Source organism: Scyliorhinus torazame, chromosome 4 (assembly GCF_047496885.1).
Source record: "Scyliorhinus torazame isolate Kashiwa2021f chromosome 4, sScyTor2.1, whole genome shotgun sequence".
NCBI classification, from domain to species: domain Eukaryota; kingdom Metazoa; phylum Chordata; class Chondrichthyes; order Carcharhiniformes; family Scyliorhinidae; genus Scyliorhinus; species Scyliorhinus torazame.
Window position 1 is genome coordinate 173,880,948 of NC_092710.1, and position 22,688 is coordinate 173,903,635.

At 46.3% G+C, this 22,688-nt stretch overlaps 1 protein-coding gene across 1 annotated transcript in view; it reads left to right on the forward strand.

Moving 5' to 3' along the window:
- The window catches only part of LOC140410601 (uncharacterized), a 67,654-nt gene that overhangs the window by 22,984 nt on the left and 21,982 nt on the right, over positions 1–22,688 (forward strand). Inside the window, exon 2 of the mRNA XM_072498888.1 lies at positions 21,117–21,222. Coding sequence (XP_072354989.1) covers positions 21,117–21,222 — 106 coding nt within the window. The remainder of the gene's footprint in view (positions 1–21,116; positions 21,223–22,688) is intronic.

Genomic DNA, 22,688 nt, shown 5'->3' on the forward strand with positions numbered 1-22,688 from the left:
TAGAAATATTGTAACTGTTCTCAGTCTTTATTTGTGTGAATAAATACATCCAGGTTTTATGCAGTAACAAAAACAATTCTGCAAATCTTTTGAAATGGTCCACCTTGAATAATGTGGAGGAGTAAAAGTTAACAATACACTAAGAGCTTTTGTTTTACAAATTGAATGCATTCATTTATAGCCATGCAGGTAATTGCATGAAAATGTGATCAGTTATGTTTATAAGCCTTCTTTAAACAAATGTTTTGATACCTTGGTGAGTAACGTATCTTCAGTGAACCGCAGGTATCTCAATTTTTGATCGCAATACTGCTGATTATTGATCCTGACACTCAATCTGACGATGAATTCTCAGCAAAGGATATGATTTTAAAAATTAATTCTTGGGATGTGAGTGTTGCTTACAATGTGCAAGCTCAGCATTTATTGCACATCCCTAATTGCCACAAAGAAGGTGGTGTTGAGCTGCCTTCTTGAACCCCTGCAGTTCATGTGACATAGGTACACTCACAGTGCTAATAGGGTGTGAGTTCCTGCATTTTGAGGCAGCGACAGTGAAGGAGCAGTGATCATGCTCCAGGTCACTGCCCTTGTTTTTGTAGGTGGCAGAGATAATCGGTTTGGCTGCCAAAGGAGCCCAGGCGATTTATTGCAGTCCATCTTGTAGATGGTACACACGACTAACATTGTGCACTGCTGGCAAAGGGAGTGAGTGCTGAAGGTGGTGGATGGGGGTGTCAATGAAATGCCACAATGTGAGGAAGAAAACAGCATTAAAAAGATAGTTTTCTATACCTTCAGGTGACAGGACACAACCGCCTTCAGATTGATTGCAGGACATCTCTGGGAATAAACTTCAGTGGATATCTTCACTGATTGAATATCAGATTGTAAAGCATGTGAAGCCTGGGCATCCAATGTTCAAATCATGAGAAATGTGGCCCAGGCTGTGTTTTCCTCATTTCAACAGTTTGCATTGCCTGTCCCATATGAGTGAGTAGTTTTACATTGACTGCCCCACATGCATGTGCATATGACTTTGTTGCCAGGCACGCCCTCTCGGAAAGAGGAAGATGAAGACTCAAGGAATACATAACCGATTGATTTTTCTGCTCCGTCCACCCCAGAGCCACTCGAATAGCAGGGAAGGGTTTGGAAAGTCTAGGCAACTCCAGCTCTTGACAAAGTCAAACTTTTACTTGTGGGTCTGAAAAGTAACACTTATACAAGTAATTGGTGTGCATTGGAATTTGCGGTGCTCGTAATAATTATACAAGGCTTTGGTGAGACCACAACTAGAGCAATGTATTCAGTTTTGGTCTCCTTACCTAAAGAAGGATTTAAGTATCTTAGAAGAGTGCACCAAAGAACAAAGAAAATTACAGCACAGGCACAGGCCCTTCGGCCCTCCAAGCCTGCGCCGACCATGCTGCCCGTCTAAACTAAAACCTTTTCCACTTCCGGGGTCCGTATCCCTCTATTCCCATCCTATTCATGTATTTGTCAAGATGTCCCTTAAACGCCACGCTCTTCCCTGCTTCCACCACCTCCTCCGGCAGTGAGTTCCAGGCACCCACTACCCTCTGTGTAAAAAACTTGCCTTGTACATCTACTCTAAACCTTGCCCCTCGCACCTTAAACCTATGCCCCCTAGTAATTGACCCCTCTACCCTGGGAAAAAGTCTCTGACTATCCACCCTGTCTATGCCTCGCATAGAACTCGATAGAACTCAACCTCTGTCGTTCCAGTGAGAACAAACTGAGTTTATTCAACCGCTCCACATAGCTAATGCCCTCCATACCAGGCAACATCCTGGTAAATCTCTTCTGCACCCTCTCTAAAGCCTCCACATCCTACTGGTAGTGTAGTGACCAGAATTGAACACTATACTCCAAATGTGGCCTAACTAAGGTTCTATACAGCTGCACCATGACTTGCCAATTTTTATACTCAATGCCCCGGCCAATGAAGGCAAGCATGCCGTATGCCTTCTTGACTACCTTCTCCACCTGTGTTGCCCCTTTCAGTGACCTGTGAACCTGTACACCTAGATCTCTCTGACTGTCAATACTCTTGAGGGTTCTACCATTCCCTACCTGTATATTCCCTACCTGTATTCGACCTTCCAAAATGCATTACCTCACATTTGTCCAGCTTAAACGCCATCTGCCATCTCTCTGCCCAAGTCTCCAGACAATCTAAATCCTGTTGTATCCTTTGACAGCCCTCATCTCTGTCCACAATTCCACCAACCTTTGTGTCGTCCGCAAACTTACTAATCAGACCAGTTACATTTTCCTCCAAATCATTTATATGATTCCTAAGTTGATTCCTAGGACGAGATGGTGTTCTTATGAGGGGAGATTGTGTAGAATGGATCTATATTCTCTGGAATTTAGAACAATGAAAGGTGGTCTCATTGAAATACATCGCAGAAGGCTTGATTGGATAGGTTCTGGAAGGTGTTTTTCCTTTCTGTAGAATCTCGAACCAGGTGTCATAATCTCAAACTAAGAACATGTTCATTTAGGATTGAAATGACGAGACACTCTTCACTCAGAGCTGTGAAACTTTGGAATCTTGTACCCATGAGGGCTGCAGATACTCAGGCAATGAGTCTGTTCAAGACCAAGATTGATAGATTTCTGGACAGGGAGTGAACTGAAGGATTGGGTGGGAAAATGGAATTGCTGTAGAAGTTCATCCATGATCTTATTGAATGGGAGAACAGGTTCAAAGCAATCTATGGTGTACTCCTGCTCCTTTTTAAAATGTTCATTGGTTCTTGGTAATACAGAGGAGCTAATGGTGTTACTTTATAATCGAATCATTACATTTAGCTCTGAGTTAGTGCAAGGGAACAGTTCTGATTCAATAGTTGCATGCTACTGGAATTTGGACTAATTGCATTATGAAGATCTAAGTGTCTTGGGGGGGGAGGGAGTGGTTTGGGATAAATCTAGACTCCAAATGAAGTTACTTGCCCTACAGATGTTATGTTAACTATCTTACCCTTGGCTCTGCTTGCAACTTGAATAACATATTTTGGCTTCAAAGCTACTGTTATTGCTACAATAATAAAAATAAATGTTGATGTGCATGGTAATACAATCACCAAAGTTTTGACATAGCCAAGCAGTTTGCGGGGGGAGCGAAATAGTTCTTTGTTTTAGGGAAAATTAGTTCACTATAGATACAGACCCTCCTTACCTCAAGAAAGGGAAAGTTACATAAGCGATGATTTGACCAAAGGCAGCAATGTTTGCATCCTCCTTTTACCATTGGTATGATGTGGGAGCTCACTAAATAATCTTTTCAATCTTGAATTGCAATTGAATCACTGTCCTCCACACACTAGTGCAGTTCACTCTGCTTTTCAGTGTTGCTGTAATCCCAGTATGATTCCAACGCCTCAATTTGGGCAATTGTTGGTATTAGTAACATCTCGTGAAGTGCCTCAGGATGTTTTGCCATGTAAAAGCTGCTATATAAATGGAAGCTATTCTTGTGGTAATTAATATAGCTTCAAATGTACCATTTCTGAAACCACATAGAACACTTTGAAAGTATGTAGGAGAAGATTTGAGAGTTTCTCGATCTGGCTTTGAGCATGGAATTTAATGGGTTCATATAGTGTGTATCTAATCAACCTGACTGAGCACGGAGGGGACTTAAAACTTTTAGACAATCACCATAGCGTCAATTCCCTGACTTCTGAGAATGTCTCTTTAATGATGAGATATTGGAATTGTATTACTTGATTACCCATGGCCCCTTAATACCAAGTCACTAAGAAAATAATCTTGAACTGAAAAGCATTACTTTTTAAAGGCTGGTGTTTAGCTTTTAAAGTGTCACAGAATCAATGGGCAGAATTCCACCCCCTCCCTCCACAGTGCTGGCTCAGGCGAGAAAAATGTTGTGCGGCACAATGGCTGCACAGTCAGCTTTTCACAACATATCTTCCATCAGTGAGTCCATGCTGTCAGCAACATCGGATTTCCATAGATTGGAATATCCTGATCTTACAGAAATAAAAACTTAAACAAAGGACCCCCCCACACACACAAGGTTAAAGACAGGGAATCTCCCCCGACACGCACAGGGGGAAACCCCCTCCATACGCAGGGGGAAGCCCCCCCAACACACAAACTGGGAATGCTTCCCCCCATCACACGGGGAACCCCAATCCACACACACACATGGAAGCCGATCATGCACATTGAGAACCCCGATGAATACGGAGAAACCACCCCCCACCCAATGGAGCTCCCCAGAGGAAGCCCCTTGTCCCCAGGGCAGTGCCATGGTGGGGAGAAACTTCCCGACGCCAAAAAAACAGCAAAGTGCCGTTGGATAGTGGGGTTTCTGTGCCGCAGGTGCCGAGAAACACCCACTAATTGTGCCATTCAGCGAACTTTAACTTGAGTCAGCTGAATTGCGGACAATATTTATGTTTCTGTTTATGAGAACGTGGTTCCATGAAACTAGCTGGGCAACAAATAACTTTCTAGATCTGAATAGCTTTTTAGTGGCTGGATTGCAGCCTGGAAAGTGGTTACCCTGTTTGGAGATTTCTCCTCATGAACAAAGACAAGATGATTGTATTGAGGAGGATCACTAATGATCGGCAAACATTGCTTTATGACAAGAAACTAGAACTCTACATAGAAGAAATTAATGAATATACTCCCTGGACATTCCATTACCAAAATTAAAGAAATAACACATGTCCCCCTTTCTTTGAAAAATTCTAAATAGGACTGAAAGTGAAAATGACAATGAAGGCTGCATTCAATGCACTTCCTTAGAAGCAGCATAGAGATTTCTGGTCAGCCAGTGACGGAAAGAAAATTGGAGGCTCTACCATGCATACCTATAGCTCCAAGTTATGAGGTGTTTGTAAAAGTGCATGTTGTCACAGCAACGGACAGCATGGTGGCAAAGTGCTTAGCACCAGAGACTCAGGTGACTGTGTGGCGTTTGCATGTTCTCCCCCTGTCTCTGTGGGCTTTTAATCCGGGTGCTATAGTTTCCACCCAGAGTCCAAAAATGTGCAGGTTAGATGGATTGACCATGCTAAATTGCCCTTTAGTGTCCAAAGATGTGTAGGTTAGATTAAGGGGTTATTGGGATAAGGTGGTGGAGTGCGCTTGGGTTGACTGCCCTTTCAGAGGGCTGGCGTAGACTCGATGGGCCAAATGGCCTCCTTCAGTACTGTAGGGATTCTATGATTCTATGAACTTAGATTCCTTGGATGGTCGGTGTGGATCAGAGTGGTGCCAACAGCATGATGTTTGATGTCCGTTCTGGCGGGAATGGATTCTGGACCTGCCTCCTTGACCTACCCATGGTGGAGATTGTGGCGTTGTGGACCTGCCTTCAGGCAGAGAAGAAAAAGAGAAACAGCGTATTTGAAACTCTGGTTAATTCTCTGAAATTCAAGCCTAATATTTGAGTTTGGAAGAAAGTCGTAGAAAGATAAATTTCTCATGTGACCATCCAACTTTGTCTACAGCCCTGGTGGATAGAAAGTATTTCGAGACATTTCAGTTATATTGATAGGGAATACAGTACGTGCAGCGACAAGGACTGGTTTTAAATCTAATCTGTTTTCTGGATTTTCTTTATTCATTTGTGGGATGTGGTTATCGCTGGCTAGGCCAGCATTTATTGCCCATCCCCAATTGCCCTTGAGAAGTTGGTGGTGTGCTGCCTTCTTGAATCATCACAGTCCATGTGTTGTAGGAACAGCTACAGTGCAGTTAGGGAAGGCAATCCAGGAGTTTGACCTTGCGACAGTGAAGGAATGGCAATATAGTTTCAAGTCAAGATGGTGTGTGACTTAGAGGGCAACTTGCAGGTGGTAGTGTTCCCATGCATCTGCAGCACCTGTCCTTCTAGGTGATACAGATCACAGATTTGGAAGGTGCTGCCGGAAGACTTGCAGTGAGTTGCTGCAGTGCATCTTGCAGATGGCTCGCACTGCTGTCCCTGTGCATTGATGGTAAAGGGATTGAATAGGGTGCGAATCAAGCAAGTTGCTTTGTCCTGGATTGTGTTGAGCTTCTTGACTGCTGTTGGAGTGCACTCCTGGTAAATGGAGCGTATTCTACCACACTCCTGGCTTGTGCCAGTATCACTGCTGAAGTGTACACCTCCATTAAAACTACTGTTCCACTTAGCTCCTTTTTTATGCTTCCCTATTGCTTTCTTGCTCTTTCCCACTGACTTCCCTGTTGGTTTTTATCCCAAACTTTCTGTGATTTGTTGCTAACTTGATAATAACTGAGATTTAATGTACATTATGATAGTAAGATGGTTTCATTTTCTGTCTCCATTTTAATATTTGACTGATATTATTTCAGAGGTTACTGTTGTCCTGAAATGTAACTGTGGACCAGCCACATAAACCTACAAGAGCAGGTCAGAGGTTTGGGAGTCCCGTGGCGAGTAAATGACCTCTTCACTCCCCAAAACCTCTCAGGTCAGGTGTGTGAATATTCTCCACTTGCTTGTACGAGTGAAGCTCCAACAACATTTAAGAAGCTGGACACCACCCAGGACAAAGCAGCCCCCTTGTCACCCCATACAACACATTAGACATCCACTCCCTGAAGCGGCAGTCATGTGTACCATTTACAAGATGCACTGCAGCAACTCACCAAGCTGCCTTTACAGCATATTCCAAATATACAACTTCTACCACCTGGAAGGACATGAGCTGATGCTTGGGAACACCACCGTCTGCACGTCCTGCTCCAAGTCACACACCATCCTGACTTCAAACTATATTACTCGTCCTTCACTGTTGCTGGGTCAAAAACTTGAAACTGCTTCCCTAATGATCCTGTAGATATACCTAAACCACATGGGCTGCAGTGATTCAAGAAGGTGGCCCACTCCCATCTTCTCAAGAACAATTGGGAATGGGTCAAAAATGCTGACCTTGTCAATAACATTCAGATTCCATGAATGAATAAAAGAAAGGTTGAATTAATTGGTTTAACCACATATATTATAGTGTATGATGACGAGAACTGGCAAGTCTGTCATGGAACTAAATTGGAATGTAGTTGGTCAATTTGACATTAAAGCAAATAACTTGGATGACAACTGAGCATGCTACAATTCTGTTATTCACTGACTTGGTTTTGCCGTAAACCAGCTAAAGTTATATTTGAATATCTTGCAAAATACTTGAAAGCCACTACAAAGCATTGAACACTTTTACTTCACTAATGTCACCTTGAATCTACACAGGGCTCTATAAAGAGAAATTTCCGTTCATGTTTCTTTACAGAGTAAACATGGTTGTTTTATTACCTGATGAATTCAATACAGTCTATTAAAGCTGAACTCTGGGTAGAATAATGAAGCAGAAAAATGTCGGGACCAAAGTGTAAGTTGACATTTGGTTGGATCATGTAATTTTTCTGCCAACTTTTTTCCCTGCTTTTTAACTTTTTCATCGAGTTTTACAATTGTTTGATGTTTCAAGGTTTCTACAATGGAATAGCATGATTACCCATGAAGTGAAACAAAGCTTTGGTTACTCAGTGGGTCATGAAGCAGATGAAAGAGATGTGCTAATATTTTGGGTACAACCTGTGTTGTCTACTGGAAATTATCTGTCCATCTCTTGGACATTAACTAACCTATTGGGCATATTCCATTTTACAACCTGGATTTATATTTGAGGTGCTTCTGTTGATTTACTTCTGCTTTATTCTGAGCTCAGTTTTTATTGGACTGCTCAGTAATTTTGTCACGGAATTGCAGTATCCCTTTTCACATAAATTGTGGTTCACTAAGCATGTTGACCTTGCAAATAACTGTGACTAATCCACGGAAGTGAACTTGGAATACAGCTTTTGTTTAAATTTTAACCAACCTAAAGGATTTGGTTTTTTAAAAATATGGGAGTGCATTAGCAAAATTGAAACAGCCTATGTCAGTGGATTGATAAGAAATAGTACCCAAAAAATGGGCAACAAAAATTATATTTCCAACCTAATATTGGAGAGGCTGGCACTGTTCTTCTTGGCACAAAGGAGATTGAGGAGAGATTTGATAGAAGGGTGCAAGGTTATAACAGGTTATGATAAGATAGACAAAGAAAGACTGTTCCCATTATTGGATGGTATAAGGACTAGGGAACACAGATTTAAGGTTTTGGGCAAGAGGTACATGAGGATATTCCGTAATTGTTATTTTAGATCATGCCCCGCACCTGGTAGATGTGGAGCTGGAGAGGGGGCCAGACTGACGGCCACCCTGGAGCTTAGATGCAGGGCTGTTAGCAGATTTAGGGTTTTGTGTCAGGGTAGCAAAGGCAATTGATGAGTATGTTGTGTTTAATAGGAATGGGGAGGTCTCACCGTCCATGTTATGGGAGGCATAGAAGGCGGTGGTGCGAGGAGAGATAATTGCACAGAAGGTACAGGTGGATAGGGAGGTCAGGGAGGAATGCCAGCGGTTGGTGGATTAAATTCTAGAGGTGGATAATAAATATGCCAAAGACCCTACCCAGGGGCCAAGCTTGATGTACTGTTATTTGGCGGCGAACACAGAGAAGGTATTGGGTTGACTTGGGGGGTCTGGAGGCAATGTGGGTGAGGATGGAGTTGGGTTCCTGTAGGAGGACAGGCTGCGGGCACTGGCTAAGGCCTCACTGCCATTCTCTTTGGAGAAGTATTCAGGTAACCCAGGGGTGGTCGCGACATTGAAAATTTGTCTTCAATTTCGGCAGCATTTTAAATTGGGTGTAATGTCGAAGCGGACGCCAATTTGTGACAATCATATGTTTGAGCCGGCAAGACTGGTTGCCGGGTATTGAGGCTGAGTGGATAAGGGGGTTGAGGGCTTGGGGAACTTGTTTCTGGAGGAGCGATTCGCGAGAATGGAGGAGCTATCAAAGTGGTTTGAGCTTTCACAGGTGGAAAGCTTTAGATATCTTCAGGTGAGGGACTTTGCGAGGAAGGTTTTCCCGTTGTTTCCAGTCGTGCCGCCATCCTCACTGTTTGTGGTAAACCACGTGATTGTATTGTCTGGTCTGTACTGTATCATACATGCCTGGGCTTGTCCAGGCTGGCTCAGCCTCCCCTCGGGGCTTCTGTATAAAAGTGGCAAGTCTCCCCCTCCGGCCCCAGTTCGGGTCCAGAGGCTGGAGGCTTGCTGTTTAATGAATTAAAGCCTCAGTTAACTTTATCAACTCGTCGTGTATTGTTGATGGTGTATCAATTTAATACACTAAACTTCTAAGATGGACGCTTCACTCAAGATGAACTCCTCACTCAAGCCCGATTGTCTGGAACTGGATCCACAAGCAGCTGATGCTACAGAGACTTTTGAACACTGGCTAAGCTGCTTCGAGGCCTACCTCGCGACCTTCAGCGAGGACTTCACGGACCTCCAGAAGAAGCAGGTCCTCCACGCACGGGTGAGCCCAAGAGTCTATAACCTCATCAGGGGCACCCCATCGTACGCGGAGGCAATAAAGCTGCTCAAAGGACACTATGTGAAATCCGTCAACCAAGTGTATGCTAGGCACCTCCTCGTCACGAGACGCCAACGCCCTGGGGAATCACTTGCGGAATTCCTACGCGCCTTGCGCATCCTCTGTCGAAGCTGTGACTGCCGGGCGATATCAGCTACCCAGCACACAGAGCTGCTGATCAGCGAGGCCTATGTCGCGGGCGCGCACTTGAACTATATCCGCCAGCGTTTATTAGAAGGGGGGGACACTCAGCCTCCCAGAAACAGTCCAGCTCTCCAACTCACGGGAGGTGGCCTCCCAGAACATGGGGGCCTACATCTCCGACCGCGCGGCACCTTCGTGGGCCTCGTGGGCGCAGCCATCAGCCGATCCGGGCGCGACCCAAGCCTGCGCCGCGCACAGGTCCGCCAACGCCGGAGGCCCGAGTTGCTACTTCTGCGGCCAGAATAATCACACCCGACAACACTGCCCAGCATGGAACGCAACTTGTAACGGCTGTGGGAAGAAGGGCCACTTCGCAAAAGCCTACCAGGCCCGACCCCCCCTCAATCTTCTAGACCGAGCAGCGCTGCCTGCTGCCTGTCGGGGCCACCCCCAGCTGCGACCCGTGGGCGCCGCCATCTTTAATCTCAGCCGCCACGTGCGACCCACAGGGGCCGCCATCTTGGACGCCATCTTGCACCTCACCTGCCACGTGCGACTCATGGGGGCAGCCATCTTGGGACCCCTCCGCTGCCTCCCGGGAACCCAGATCGCCTGACCGTACACTGGCCGCTGCTACCGCCGACTGGCCCGCCAACCGTCTTCAGACACTCGCCTCCGTCACACTGGACCAGTCCCGTCTGCACCACCTCGCGAAGTCCACGATGACTGTCCGGATCAACGGGCACGAGATGGCCTGCCTTTTTGACTCGGGGAGCACAGACAGCTTCATACACACAGATACGGTAAGGCGCTACTCCCTCCCCATCCTACCCGGGACCCAGAAAATCTCCCTGGCTTCCAGATCCCACGCTGTAGAAATCCGGGGGTACTGTGTCGCAACCTTCACTGTGCAAGGCTTAGAGCACACCAACTTTAGGCTCTACGTCCTGCCCCACCTCTGCGCTGCCCTATTACTGGGGCTCGACTTCCAATGCCACCTCCAGAGTCTTACCTTGAAGTTCAACGGACCCCTGCCCCTCCTCACCGTCTGTAGCCTCGCGACCCTTAAGCTCGCCCCATCCTCCCTCTTCGCAAACCTCACTCCGGACTGGAAGCCCGCCGCTACCAGAAGCAGACGCTACAGTGCCCAGGACAGGGCCTTCATCCGGTCGGAAGTCCAGAGACTCCTGCGAGAGGGGATTATTGAGGCTAGTAACAGCCCCTGGAGAGCCCAAGTCGTGGTCGTCAAGACTGGGGAGAAGCACCAGATGGTCATCGATTACAGCCAGACCATCAACCGGTACACGCAGCTCGATGCGTACCCCCTCCCCCGCATATCTGAGATGGTCAATCAAATTGCGCAGTATCGAATCTTCTCTACAGTTGACTTGAAGTCCGCGTACCACCAGCTCCCTATCCGCGCAGAGGACCACCAATACACTGCCTTTGAGGCAGATGGCCGCCTCTACCACTTCCTCAGGGTTTCCTTCAGCGTCACTGACAGGGTCTCGGTCTTCCAAAGGGAAATGGACCAAATAGTTGACCAGTACGGGCTGCGGGCCACGTTCCCGTACCTGGACAACCTCACAATCTGCAGCCGTGACCCGCAGGACCATGACGAGAACCTCCGGCGCTTCCTCCACACCGCAAAACTCCTGAACCTCACTTATAATAGAGAGAAATGCGTCTTTCGCATGACATGCCTGGCCATCCTTCGTTACGTCGTGGAACACGGAGTCCTAGGGCCCGACCCCGACCGCATGCGTCCCCTCCTGGAACTCTCCCTCCCCCACTGCCCCAAGGCCCTGAAGAGATGCCTTGGGTTCTTCTCCTACTAAGCCCAGTGGTTCCCCAACTATGCGGACAAAGCCCGCCCATTTTTCAAATCTACCACTTTTCACCTGATGGCTGAGGCCCGACTGGCCTTCAACCTCATTAAAGCAGACATTGCCAAAGCCGCAATGCACGCTGTGGATGAGTCCATCCCGTTTCAAGTGGAAAGCGATGCGTCGGACTTTGCTCTGGCTGCCACGCTCAACCAGACGGGCAGGCCCGTGGCTTTCTTCTCCCGTACCCTCCATACCTCCGAAATTCGACACTCCTCTGTCGAAAAGGAGGCCCAGGCCATCGTAGAAGCTGTGAGACACTGGAGGCATTACCTGGCCAGCAGGCGATTCACTCTCCTCACTGACCAACGGTCGGTTGCCTTCATGTTCAATAACGCACAGCGGGGCAAGATTAAGAACGACAAGATTCTGAGGTGGAGGATCGAGCTCGCCACCTACAATTACGATATCTTGTATCGTCCTGGGAAGCTCAATGAGCCCCCAGATGCCCTCTCCCGTGATACATGTGCCAGCGCACAAGTAGACCGACTCCGGGCCCTCCACAACGACCTCTGTCACCCGGGGGTCACCCGCTTTTTCCATTTCATCAAGGCTTGCAACCTGCCTTACTCCATCGAGGAGGTCAGGTCCGTGACCAGGGACTGCCAGGTCTGCACGGAGTGCAAACCAGACTTCTATTGGCCAGGCAGAGCACATCTGGTAAAGGCCTCTCACCCCTTTGAGCGCCTCAGCATGGACTTCAAAGGGCCCCTCCCCTCCACTGACCGTAACGTGTACTTCTTCAACATTGTTGATGAGTACTGCAGATTCCCCTTCACCATTCCCTGTTCTGACATGACCTCTGCCACCGTCATCAAGGCCCTGCACAGCCTTTCACCCTGTTCGGGTTCCCCGCCTATATCCACAGTGATCGGGGTTCCTCCTTTATGAGCGACGAGTTGCGTCATTTCCTGCTCAGCAAAGGCATCGCCTCCAGCAGGACGACTAGCTACAACCCCCGGGGAAACGGACAGGTGGAGAGGGAGAACGCGACGGTCTGGAAGGCCGTCCTTCTGGCCGTACGGTCGAAGAATCTCCCAGTCTCCCGCTGGCAGGAGGTCCTCCCCGATGTGCTCCACTCCACCTGGTCGCTCCTATGTACAGCTACTAACGTGACCCCTCGTGAATGCCTGTTTGCCTTCCCCAGGAAGTCCACCTCCAGGGTCTCACTCCTGTCCTGGCTGACATTCCCAGAGCCCGTCCTTCTCCGGCAGCATGCGAGGAGCCATAAAACCGACCCCCTCGTCGAGAAGGTCCTGCTGCTCCATACAACTCCACAATATGCCTACGTGGCACACCAGGACGGACGGCAGGACACAGTAACCCTTCGGGATTTGGCTCCTGCAGGCTCCCTGGAAACCATCATCACCACCACCCCCCACTCTACACCGTCTTCCACCACCCCTGCCCACCTCCCTCATGAACTGACACCCGCAGGCCCACTGGTGACAAATACCACCACCTCCGCCCCTACACCGCCCCCTCCTTCGCCGACTCAACATCTGGGTGAAGAAACTGATGACAACACGTTCGCGGACGCGCAGGCCTCGATGCCGGCGCCAACACCACAGCCGGGACTGCGGCGATCACACGGAAGGTCAAGGCCCCCGACAGACTGGACCTTTAAGACCACTTCACCCCCACCGGGCTTTCTTTAAACAGGGGGTGAATGTGGTAAACCACGTGATTGTATTGTCTGGTCTGTACTGTATCATACATGCCTGGGCTTGTCCAGGTTAGCTCTGCCTGTGGCTCCTCCCCTCGGGGCTTCTGTATAAAAGTGGCAAGTCTCCGCCTCCAGCCCCAGTTCGGGTCCAGAGGCTGGAGGCTTGCTGTTTAGTGTATTAAAGCCTCAGTTAACTTTATCAACTCGTTGTGTATTATTGATGGTGTATCACTGTTGGAAAGGGTTTCGTAGGGATGGAAGAGAGGAGTACCTCAGGAATTTACGGGCGGAAAATGGGAGAGGATGCTGCACCCCTGGATGGGGTTAAGGCCACATGGGAGGAGGAGTTGGAGGTGGATTGGAGGAGGTTGCAAAGTGTAAACATAACAACATAAGAACTAGGAGCAAGGGTAGGCCATCTGGCCCCTCGAGCCTGCTCCGCCATTCAATGAGATCATGGCTGATCTTTTTGTGGACTCAGCTACACTTACCCGCCCGCTCACCATAACCTTTTTCTCCTTTACTGTTCAAAAATCTACCTATCTTTGCTTCAAAAACATTTAACGAGGTAGTCTCAACTGCTTCACTGGCCAGGGAATTCCACAGATTCATGATCCTTTGGGTGAAGAAGTTCCTCCTCAACTCAGTCCTAAATCTGCTCCCCATTATTTTGAGGCTATGCCCCTAGTTCTATTTTCACCTGAGTGGAAACAACCTCTTTGTTTCTATCCTATTTATTCCCTTCATAATTTTATATGTTTTTATAAGAACCCCCCCCCAATTCTTCTAAATTCCAGTGAGTACTGTCCCAGTCTACTTAGTCCTCTCAACTCTGGAATCAACCTAGTGAATCTCCTCTGCACACCCTCCAGTGCCAGTATGCGACTTCTTCATGCGCGAGACTGGGGTGATACAGCTGAAGGTGGTACATAGGACGCACTTAACTAGGGCTAGGTTGAGTTGGTTGTTTGAGGGGATGGAAAATAGGTGAGAGTACTGTGTGAAGGGCCCGGCAAACCATGTGCATATTTTCTGGGCATGGCCTGAGCCTTTGAGATTTTGGGTCTTCTCCAGCACCATGTCAGAGATTTTACAGATGGATTTGGAGCCCGGTCCCCTCGTGGCCATATTTGGGGTGTCAGATGAGAGCGGGGGCAGATGTTTCAGCCTTCACCACGTAGATCTCTCTGTTGGACTGAAGGTCGGCTTCTCCACCCAATGCCTCGGTGTTGCTGGTAGTTTTTGTATCTTGAGAAAGTTTACACATTAAGGGTGCAAAAGATGGCGGTCTTTGATTGTGTTCTGTAAAGAGGTAGTTACCGACAGCTGTTAAGGGGGAGGGGGGATTGATGCTATTGCTTTTGGTTGGTTGTTTTATTTTATGGTTTGTTTTTGTATCCATTAAAAAATGATTAAAAAAAATATTTTTAAGAAAAGGTGCAAGGGAATCTGAGAAGGAACTTTTTTACGTTGCGATTGATAATGACTTGGAGCTTGCTTCTCCAGTTTATGTGGAGACAATCAACAATTTGAAAATGAAATTAGATGGGCACTTGAGGGAAAGAAACCTACAGGGATAGAGCAGGGGAATGGGATATGACTGGATTGCTCTATAGAGATGGACCTAAATGGTCCATGATGAGCTAAATAGCCTCCATCAGTCTTGCAATAAATCAATGGTTCTATGACTCCTTCCATAATAGTTTTGATTCAGCTCCTTGTCGACTGCATCTTGCACTTCCAGCAAGGTAAATGTGACCGCTAACAAAGATCTCTTTCCAAATGTCATTTACCTGCTCACTATGTTCAGATTTTGCAAGTACTTAGGTCAGGCAGCATCTGTGGAGAGAAAGAGTCATTTCAGGTTGAGATGACTTTTCAGCAGAACTGTTCTGATGAAAGGTCATCTTGACCTGAAACGTGAACTCTGCTTCTCCTTGCTTTGTTACCTCTCAATTTGGCTATCCCAATTTCGCTAACCTGCATTAGCAGCCAATCAAACAGTGCCTCAATTTAAAATGGCCGTCACCGACTGCGCCACGCCTTGGACACCTCCACTAATGCTGCCGATGTCATGCATCAGGCTCTCCACTGCGGTCGCCACCCTAGCAGTGTTGGCCTCGGTGCCACACATTGCCGATGATATCTCCTGCACCCGTAGCCTCTGGGACTCGTCCAAATGGCTATGGATCTGCTGGATTGTCGCTGACACCTCTGTCTGAATATCGCAGCTGCTCCCTAACGTCTCCATCAGCTCTGAGTATGCCTCTTCCATATGCTCAGCATCAGACTGGGACCCAGCAGACCTCCGACTGCTGTCTTGCCTGGGGGTTCCTGCTTCCACGTGATGTACATCAGCAACTACGTGGTCTTCACCAGATTGTGCCCCAGAAGCCTGACCACTACCATTTCCCACCGAGATGTGTGTGTCTGTGCTGGTGGAGGGTGGCGATGATAGCTGTGACACGACAATCGTGGCATTCTCCAAGGTGGTCTCAGGGGAGGGAGCCACACCGGGTGGGCCAGCGCCCTCGGCTGGAAGACCTGCGGGAGAATGGACATGTGGACAGTGGGGGGAATGGGTCACTTAGTAAGGCAATACAACTCAAGTTTCACAGGTCCTCCGGGTGGGCCTGGTGTATCCTCACCCCTGCGGCGTGCGCCAACCTCCACATTGGTGACCACTCTGTCCTCAGCCACACCAGTCACCCCCAGGGTCCGCTCCTCAAAGGTGGTGATGATTCTTATGTCTGGCACCCCTCCACCAGTCTGGGCCCTCTCCCAGCGATTGTGGGAGAGCGCCTCCTGTGAAGACACAGAGAGGGCATCGTTTGCCACAGGCGTGGTTCACTGTGGTGGGGGGGGGGGGGGGTTGGGGGAGGTGTGGAGGAGAGAGGGGTGTGAAGGAAGGGTTAGGGAGGTGAAGGGAGGATTGGCGGCCGCATGGAGGGGAGGATGCTCCCATGGTCTCAGAAGGGTGGAGGGGGTGTTAGTGTCAACTCACCGTGCTGCCCGGTGTAGGTCATTGACCTTCTTGTGGCACTGGGTGCCTGTCCTCCTGCTCACATTCTCCGAACTGACAGCTGCTGCCACTTCGTCCCTGGCTGCCCTGCGGCTCACTCTCTGGGGCCAGGACATCCCTCCTAGCCACCACCGCATCGAGGAGCCTCCTCAGGTCTGCGTCCCCAAATCTTGGGGCCGGTCTTCTCAGCGCCATGGCTGCGAGCTGAGTGGGGCGGACTGCGCAAGTGCTGTTTAAGTGCTGCTTGACTATGTTAGCAGGGGGCTGGCGAGCGCGGTCCCAGCAAATCGGCTTGCGAGCCTCATTTGCGGCGTGAAGTCTGTGGGGCCTCATTAAGTGAACCAATTAAAATTGAATAGCGTTCCCAGTGTCACGGGGCCGAGCGCCGGGAAGCTCCCGGCAGTTCCCACTCACTACCACACTTAGAAATCTTTCTGGATAATCGTGGCCTTAATCTTTAGTCTGAAGTCCGTTGCCACTCCTTGCTTGGCACAATTAATTTACCATTCGCCTACACTGATAGTGTTTGCAGAAGGAGAAAATGTTTGGGGTACAAAGTTTATTTCTTGTTAAATGGTATAAAATATATTGTCGCAGTGTGTCAGATGTGTTGCAATTTAATGCTTGCAGAAGATTGGATTCTCTTACTGTGGCCATCTAGTTTCATTTTCGAGATTGCTTTTTGGTTTACAGTTTTGAATTCTGGGGGTCTATGTTGAATGTCTGAAGAACGAACACCACTAAATATATAAGTTATCTAGTCATTGTCTCATTACTGTTTACGAGGCCTTGCTGCGTGCAAAATGGTTACCACATTCCCACACCAAAACAGAGAGCGCCTTTCAAAACAATTCATTGGCTGTGGAGTGCTTTGGGACATTCCAAGTCCTTGAAAGGTGCTAATAAAATGTGAGCTCCTTTTATAATCTGCCCTGGGTAGTTTACTGAGCTTGTTTAGGAACCAAAGCCCACGCCCCCCCCCCCCCCCCCCCCCCCGCCCCCCACTCGACGTACAGCACACAAGCATTGTAATCCATGCCTAATCCTTGCCTGGTAGTAGTCTATAATATATTGTCCTCCACATTTGATATTTAATGCACAAAATATCCATATGTTTGTTGCTCTATATGTATATAAATGCTGCTTCATAATTGCAAGCTTTTCCCAATGTCCATAAGTGAAAAAGATGGCTTCTATCAGTAACAATATGTTGGCTGTAATACCGATACTGCGCAGAGCAAAACACAGATATGGCTATGAAGTGGTATTAAAACAGTTCAAAGTTCATGTAATTCTGCCTGCAATTTGATTAGAACTTTTGACAGGTGATGACATTTAATGCCATTCGATAACTAGAAATGTTGCTCCTGGATTGGTTTAGTAGATAAGTTTACAATCTGTTCTAGAGCTGGGCTTCACAGATTAGAAAGCTGCCAAGTTCAGTGTCTGGGTTTTGCTGTGTTAACCATGATAATAGTGTTGTAGTTGACCTTGGTACTCTGGGTAATAATGTACAATGTCACCTCATTACTGCATCACAGATGCCTGCAGCCTCCAGGAAACATATTTGATTACAAATAAGAGTGCAAAAGATGAATTTTCAGTTTTGCGACATGACATCCTGACATTCTTGGAGATGATCTAGAGGGAGATAGTCAGCTTCCTATTCTTACTATTAAGTATGATTTGTACAGGTTACTAGTTCATTCCAATAGCATCTTTCCAACAGAAATGAAAGCCTCTTAAACTGTAGCCAGATAATTGTAATTTCTGTTAATCACACTGTAATAGAGAAGTATGTTGCTCAATGTACTGTTGTTCTGTGAGTTTTCTGTCCAGGCTGTTCAAGGAATGTTACCTTCTCAAAAACGCTTCAAATGGTATTATCTTGCTCCTCTCCCCTCACAAAAACAAAGTAATCTGCTAAATAACAAACCAAAGGTTTTTTTTAAAGCTTGTTTTTTGTGCATATTAAGAAACTTCTATTATCATGATTTCTACAAGCACTGATGTCAGCATATCAACTTCGAAAATAGATTTGATGATATATTTTTGAAACTTTGGGTGAAGATGGCAAAATATTATGAAATTCCCTCCCTGTGTTGTCGAAACACATTGCTGACAGCCAGATTGCTTGTGCACACAGATGAAGCTTGAAAGTGTACTTCATGTGCCTGTTTGTTATACAGATTACTATTTGCAAAAATGCTATGCTTTGAAGCCAAGTGGGTCAAAAATGTTTTGAGTCTAAAATAAATAAATAATTTTTATTAAAACTAAAGTTTGTATTGTATACATGGGAGCATACGGCTTGGGTATAGGCTAATTCGCCCCCTCGATGCCGCATGTAAGCATATTGTAAACCATCTTATTATTTCCATAAAATTTCCAATAAGGATGATTGGTTAAAATGGTGTAGGGAAAGGGGACTAATAAGGATGCTCAATGTTACTGCGCGGTTAGGGCTGGAATAGAATAGTGGGCGCCGTATTCTGCAGTTGTATCTGACTTGAAATGGCTTGATGCTACCTGAAAAATTGGAAGCTTTGTCAGTTCCCCAGCACTCGTGCCCTTTACATCTGAAAGCTGTCCACTTGGTCCACTTTCCTTTCCCAGTAACCTATTTCAAGTAATTGTCCACTTCCTTTTCAAAAGCTGTTTTGGATTTTGTTCTGAAGGATCACACATCAAATGAAGTAAGGACAAATCAATATCAGACTAATTGTTTTCTCTCTCTTCTGCGCAAACCCCCCAAAAGGTGATCAGCCAATGCAGCTTCTTGTGTATTTTGGTGGGGGGGGGGGGGGGGGGGGGAAGGGAAAATGATTCAATAAACAGGAAAGTACTAGTTTTGAAATGAAACCACATACATTGCATGCTTAGTCAGTATGATTTTAATTACCAGTACTTTGTCTGAACTGGTTTATTTAATGTCTGCAACTGAATGGTGATGAATACTGTGGAACAGATTAGCCTATTGTACTTCATTCATGCTTGTTCTGATGTGAAACCTCAAAGGAGATTTAACCACTTCAAGTCCCTTATCTCATTAGAATGGGGAGGATATTGAGATTTTCTGCAGTAAACTGTTATTTGATGTTATAACTGGACGGGCAGATTCCAGAATGGAACCTTGGCTCAAAAGAATGTAACTTTTACTTTTTTTAATAAAACGTGGAAGAGTCGTCACAGGACCGCTAATTATTTTTAACACCAAGAAACAAAACATTTATTAAACATGAAAAGTTGGATTATTATACAATCTCCTTCACTCCCTCTTTAGTTTAACAAATGTACACTGATTTAAAGATTAACATGGATTACAAAGTGGATCTTAAACTATAATTGTCTCATCAACACAAAAAGTTCCTTTTAAGAGCAAAAGGTGACTGTGGTCAAATACACACACTCCACTCTGAACCCAAGTTAGTGTCTGTGGATTACTCCTCAGAATCCCCCTCGATGAGAGTTTCCATACTTTACTCCAAAAAACATGCTTTAAAATCTTCTCTCAAAATAATGCTTTCCTTTAGTGATTTGCATTCCGGAAAGCAGTCCAGGTTATCCAAAGGAGACTTTTAAACAAAGCTTCTATTGCACTTTTAACAGTGAATCCAGTCCGGGATTTTATACCAACCACTTTTAGGATTTCCTTATCTTGACAGCTGTATAAACTGTTCACAATTGATTTAATTCTCAATTCCCAGACTGTATCATAATGTCTACCTCTGAAGTTTGCTGTCCCATTTTAAACCTGGTTACTGCAATTGTCACTTTAACTCAGAAAACGTTGTTTACTCTTCCTTTGATTCATCTGAACAATAATTCAGTCTCTGTTCTTTTAACAACATTATTTTGTTCAAATTCCCTGGTTATCTGGATTGTACTTTGATCCTTTGGAAGCTTGCATCATTGTAACTCCCCTTTCCTGTCCTGCTTCTCCTGGCAGAATTGAAAGAAGTTCACTCCTCAGTGTCCTGTCTCCAACTGTCTGGCTTCCAGTTAAAACTAATAACAAGGAAAGCCCTTCCTTCTGGCCTCCTGTTGCTAAGCACTGACTTATTTCTATTTACTCTTCATGCTGTTGCCCTCTCTAAGCACAATAGAAACACAGTTGTAACTTAGCCAACCCCCATCCATACAAAAACCTTTGTCTTGCATGAGTCCAACTCAATTAGGGGGGCATGGCAGCACAGTGGTTAGCACAGTTGCTTCACAGCTCCAGAGTCCCAGGTTCGACTCCCGGCTTGGGTCACTGTCTGAGCGGAGTTTGCACTTCCTCCCCGTGTCTGCGTGGGTTTCCCCCGGGTGCTCTAGTTTCCTCCCACAGTACAAGAATGTGCAGGTTAGGTGGATTGGCCATGCTAAATTGCTCATAGTATCCACAAAGGTTAGGTGGGGTTACTGGGTTACGGGGTAGTGTGGAGATGTGGACTTAAGTGGGGTGCTCTTTCCAAGGGGCCGGTGCAGACTCGATGGGCCAAATGGCCTCCTTCTGCATTGTAAATTCTATGATTCTATGATTCTAACTATAGGTTGTACCCTTCCAGGCACAGAAACATTAAATTCAACACACTTAAAACTATATCTTATTTCTAATGTTTACCAATACAAATCTCACTCCCTTAAAACTATCTTTGTTTTCCTAACATCCATAAAATTTGTTTTTCATTGGTAAGTAATGCTTTAAGAGTGTGAAGAATACAAAAAAATCCAAACGGTTTGGGGCAACTGCTCCTTTGTTACATTCTTCATCTTCTTTACTCTGAAATAGCAGCCAAAATCCAAGCGTACGTGTATGCAATAACATGAGAAAAACTGTGAGACTAATATTCAAATAAGAAAATGAAATATTCTCTTTCTTTTTAAATCCACAATATTAATACTCTTTGAAACAGGCTATTACTCCAACAAAGCTGCCCGAAGGCCTGACTGAATATGAACTGGATGGGTCTGGCACAGATAATGAAGGCGATGACATTTATTCCGGTTCTGGTTCTGGTGGTGAGTCTTTCTTATTGTGTCAAATAATGGTTCTAGATGGTTGATATAAAATTATAAATTCAGTTGCAGATGACGTTTAGCCACAATCAATTACTTTTTAAAATCATTACCATCGAAGAGTGGGGCAAAATAAGATTCCATGCTACCGACCACAGAATGACAGGAAATTGTTCTTATTTCCATTGTCACCTTCTCTCCGCCATCCCCTCCCCTCCTGCCACCGCCAAGACAAAAAGCTTGGATCCTTTCCAGAGCATAACTGCTGCTGCAAGGAAGTAGGGAATTGCCTATTTGCATGTGTATTACATCCTTTGTACAGTTCTATGACTGGGCCACTAACAGATGGGGAGTACACCAAGAAAATGTATTGCATTGAGACTTCCTGTAAGGAGTAGGAAAGAAAAAGCACAGAAATTAAATGATTTACAGAAAAGGATTTTCCAACTTCCTTTGCGATCTTCTCATTCAGTGATCTTAACTAATTTGTCCAATCATAGAACATGCTACATCTTTTCCCCCCTTTCTCTCATCTTTCATGTTCTCGTGACTAAAATATATAGGATGGGAATTTTTATGTCCAACTGAGAAATTAGGTTCATTAGCAGTGATGAAGCTTAGCCCACATGTTCTTTCTTCCAGTCCAAGACTAGGCCTGGGTTCAAACTTTAATTGTTTTCCTTGGCCTGAATTTTTACACTCCTTCCGGCGGGTTTTGATGTAAGGGCAAGCGTGAAATGGCATTGACAGAATTTGCTCCAGGATGTCGCCCACCCTGGACTGGGTGTGCTTTTACAGTGTGGCGGGCATGGCCTTGGATGGGAAATTCACCCTTGCCCCTATAAATACTCTTAAGGGCCTTTTCCCGCTGAGCCTCAATTTTCAGGCTGGCAGCGCCCAATGACTGAGGGTGGGAAATAAAAAATGTTGCCATCCTCAAAATCGAGCAGGAAGGGAAGAGTCACATCCATTGGGAGGACTTTTCTGACTTGCAATGCCTTCACATCAAGAATGGAGACCTCCAGACCCCCCCCCCCCCCCAACCTAGCCTATTACTCGGCTTTGACATCATCATCCTCATGCCCACCCTTGGCATCCCCTCCCCTCTGTGCCACTTACCTTGACAACAGCTTCCTGCATTTTGTCTCAGGCACAGCGCTGCAGTACCTCTTTCGGCCACTGCAGCGTTGTGTCTGGATAGGCTGGAAAGCTGTCGGCCAACCTGATTGCCCATCAGCTCTCCAAGGCAGGACTTGCTTCCAAGTATGGATGGAAGTTTCACCTGCTGTCAAGCTACATTCATTAGAGTGGGCCTGTTAGAGTCTGAGTGGATGTGCACCCCGCTGACTCTCCAGATGGCACGCACTTCCAGTACCTTGACGAATACACTGGAGCACTATATTTGGTGTAATGGATATATATTGTCAAATGTTTGCATAATTTCTGTTACCACTTTTCCTGAAGTATGA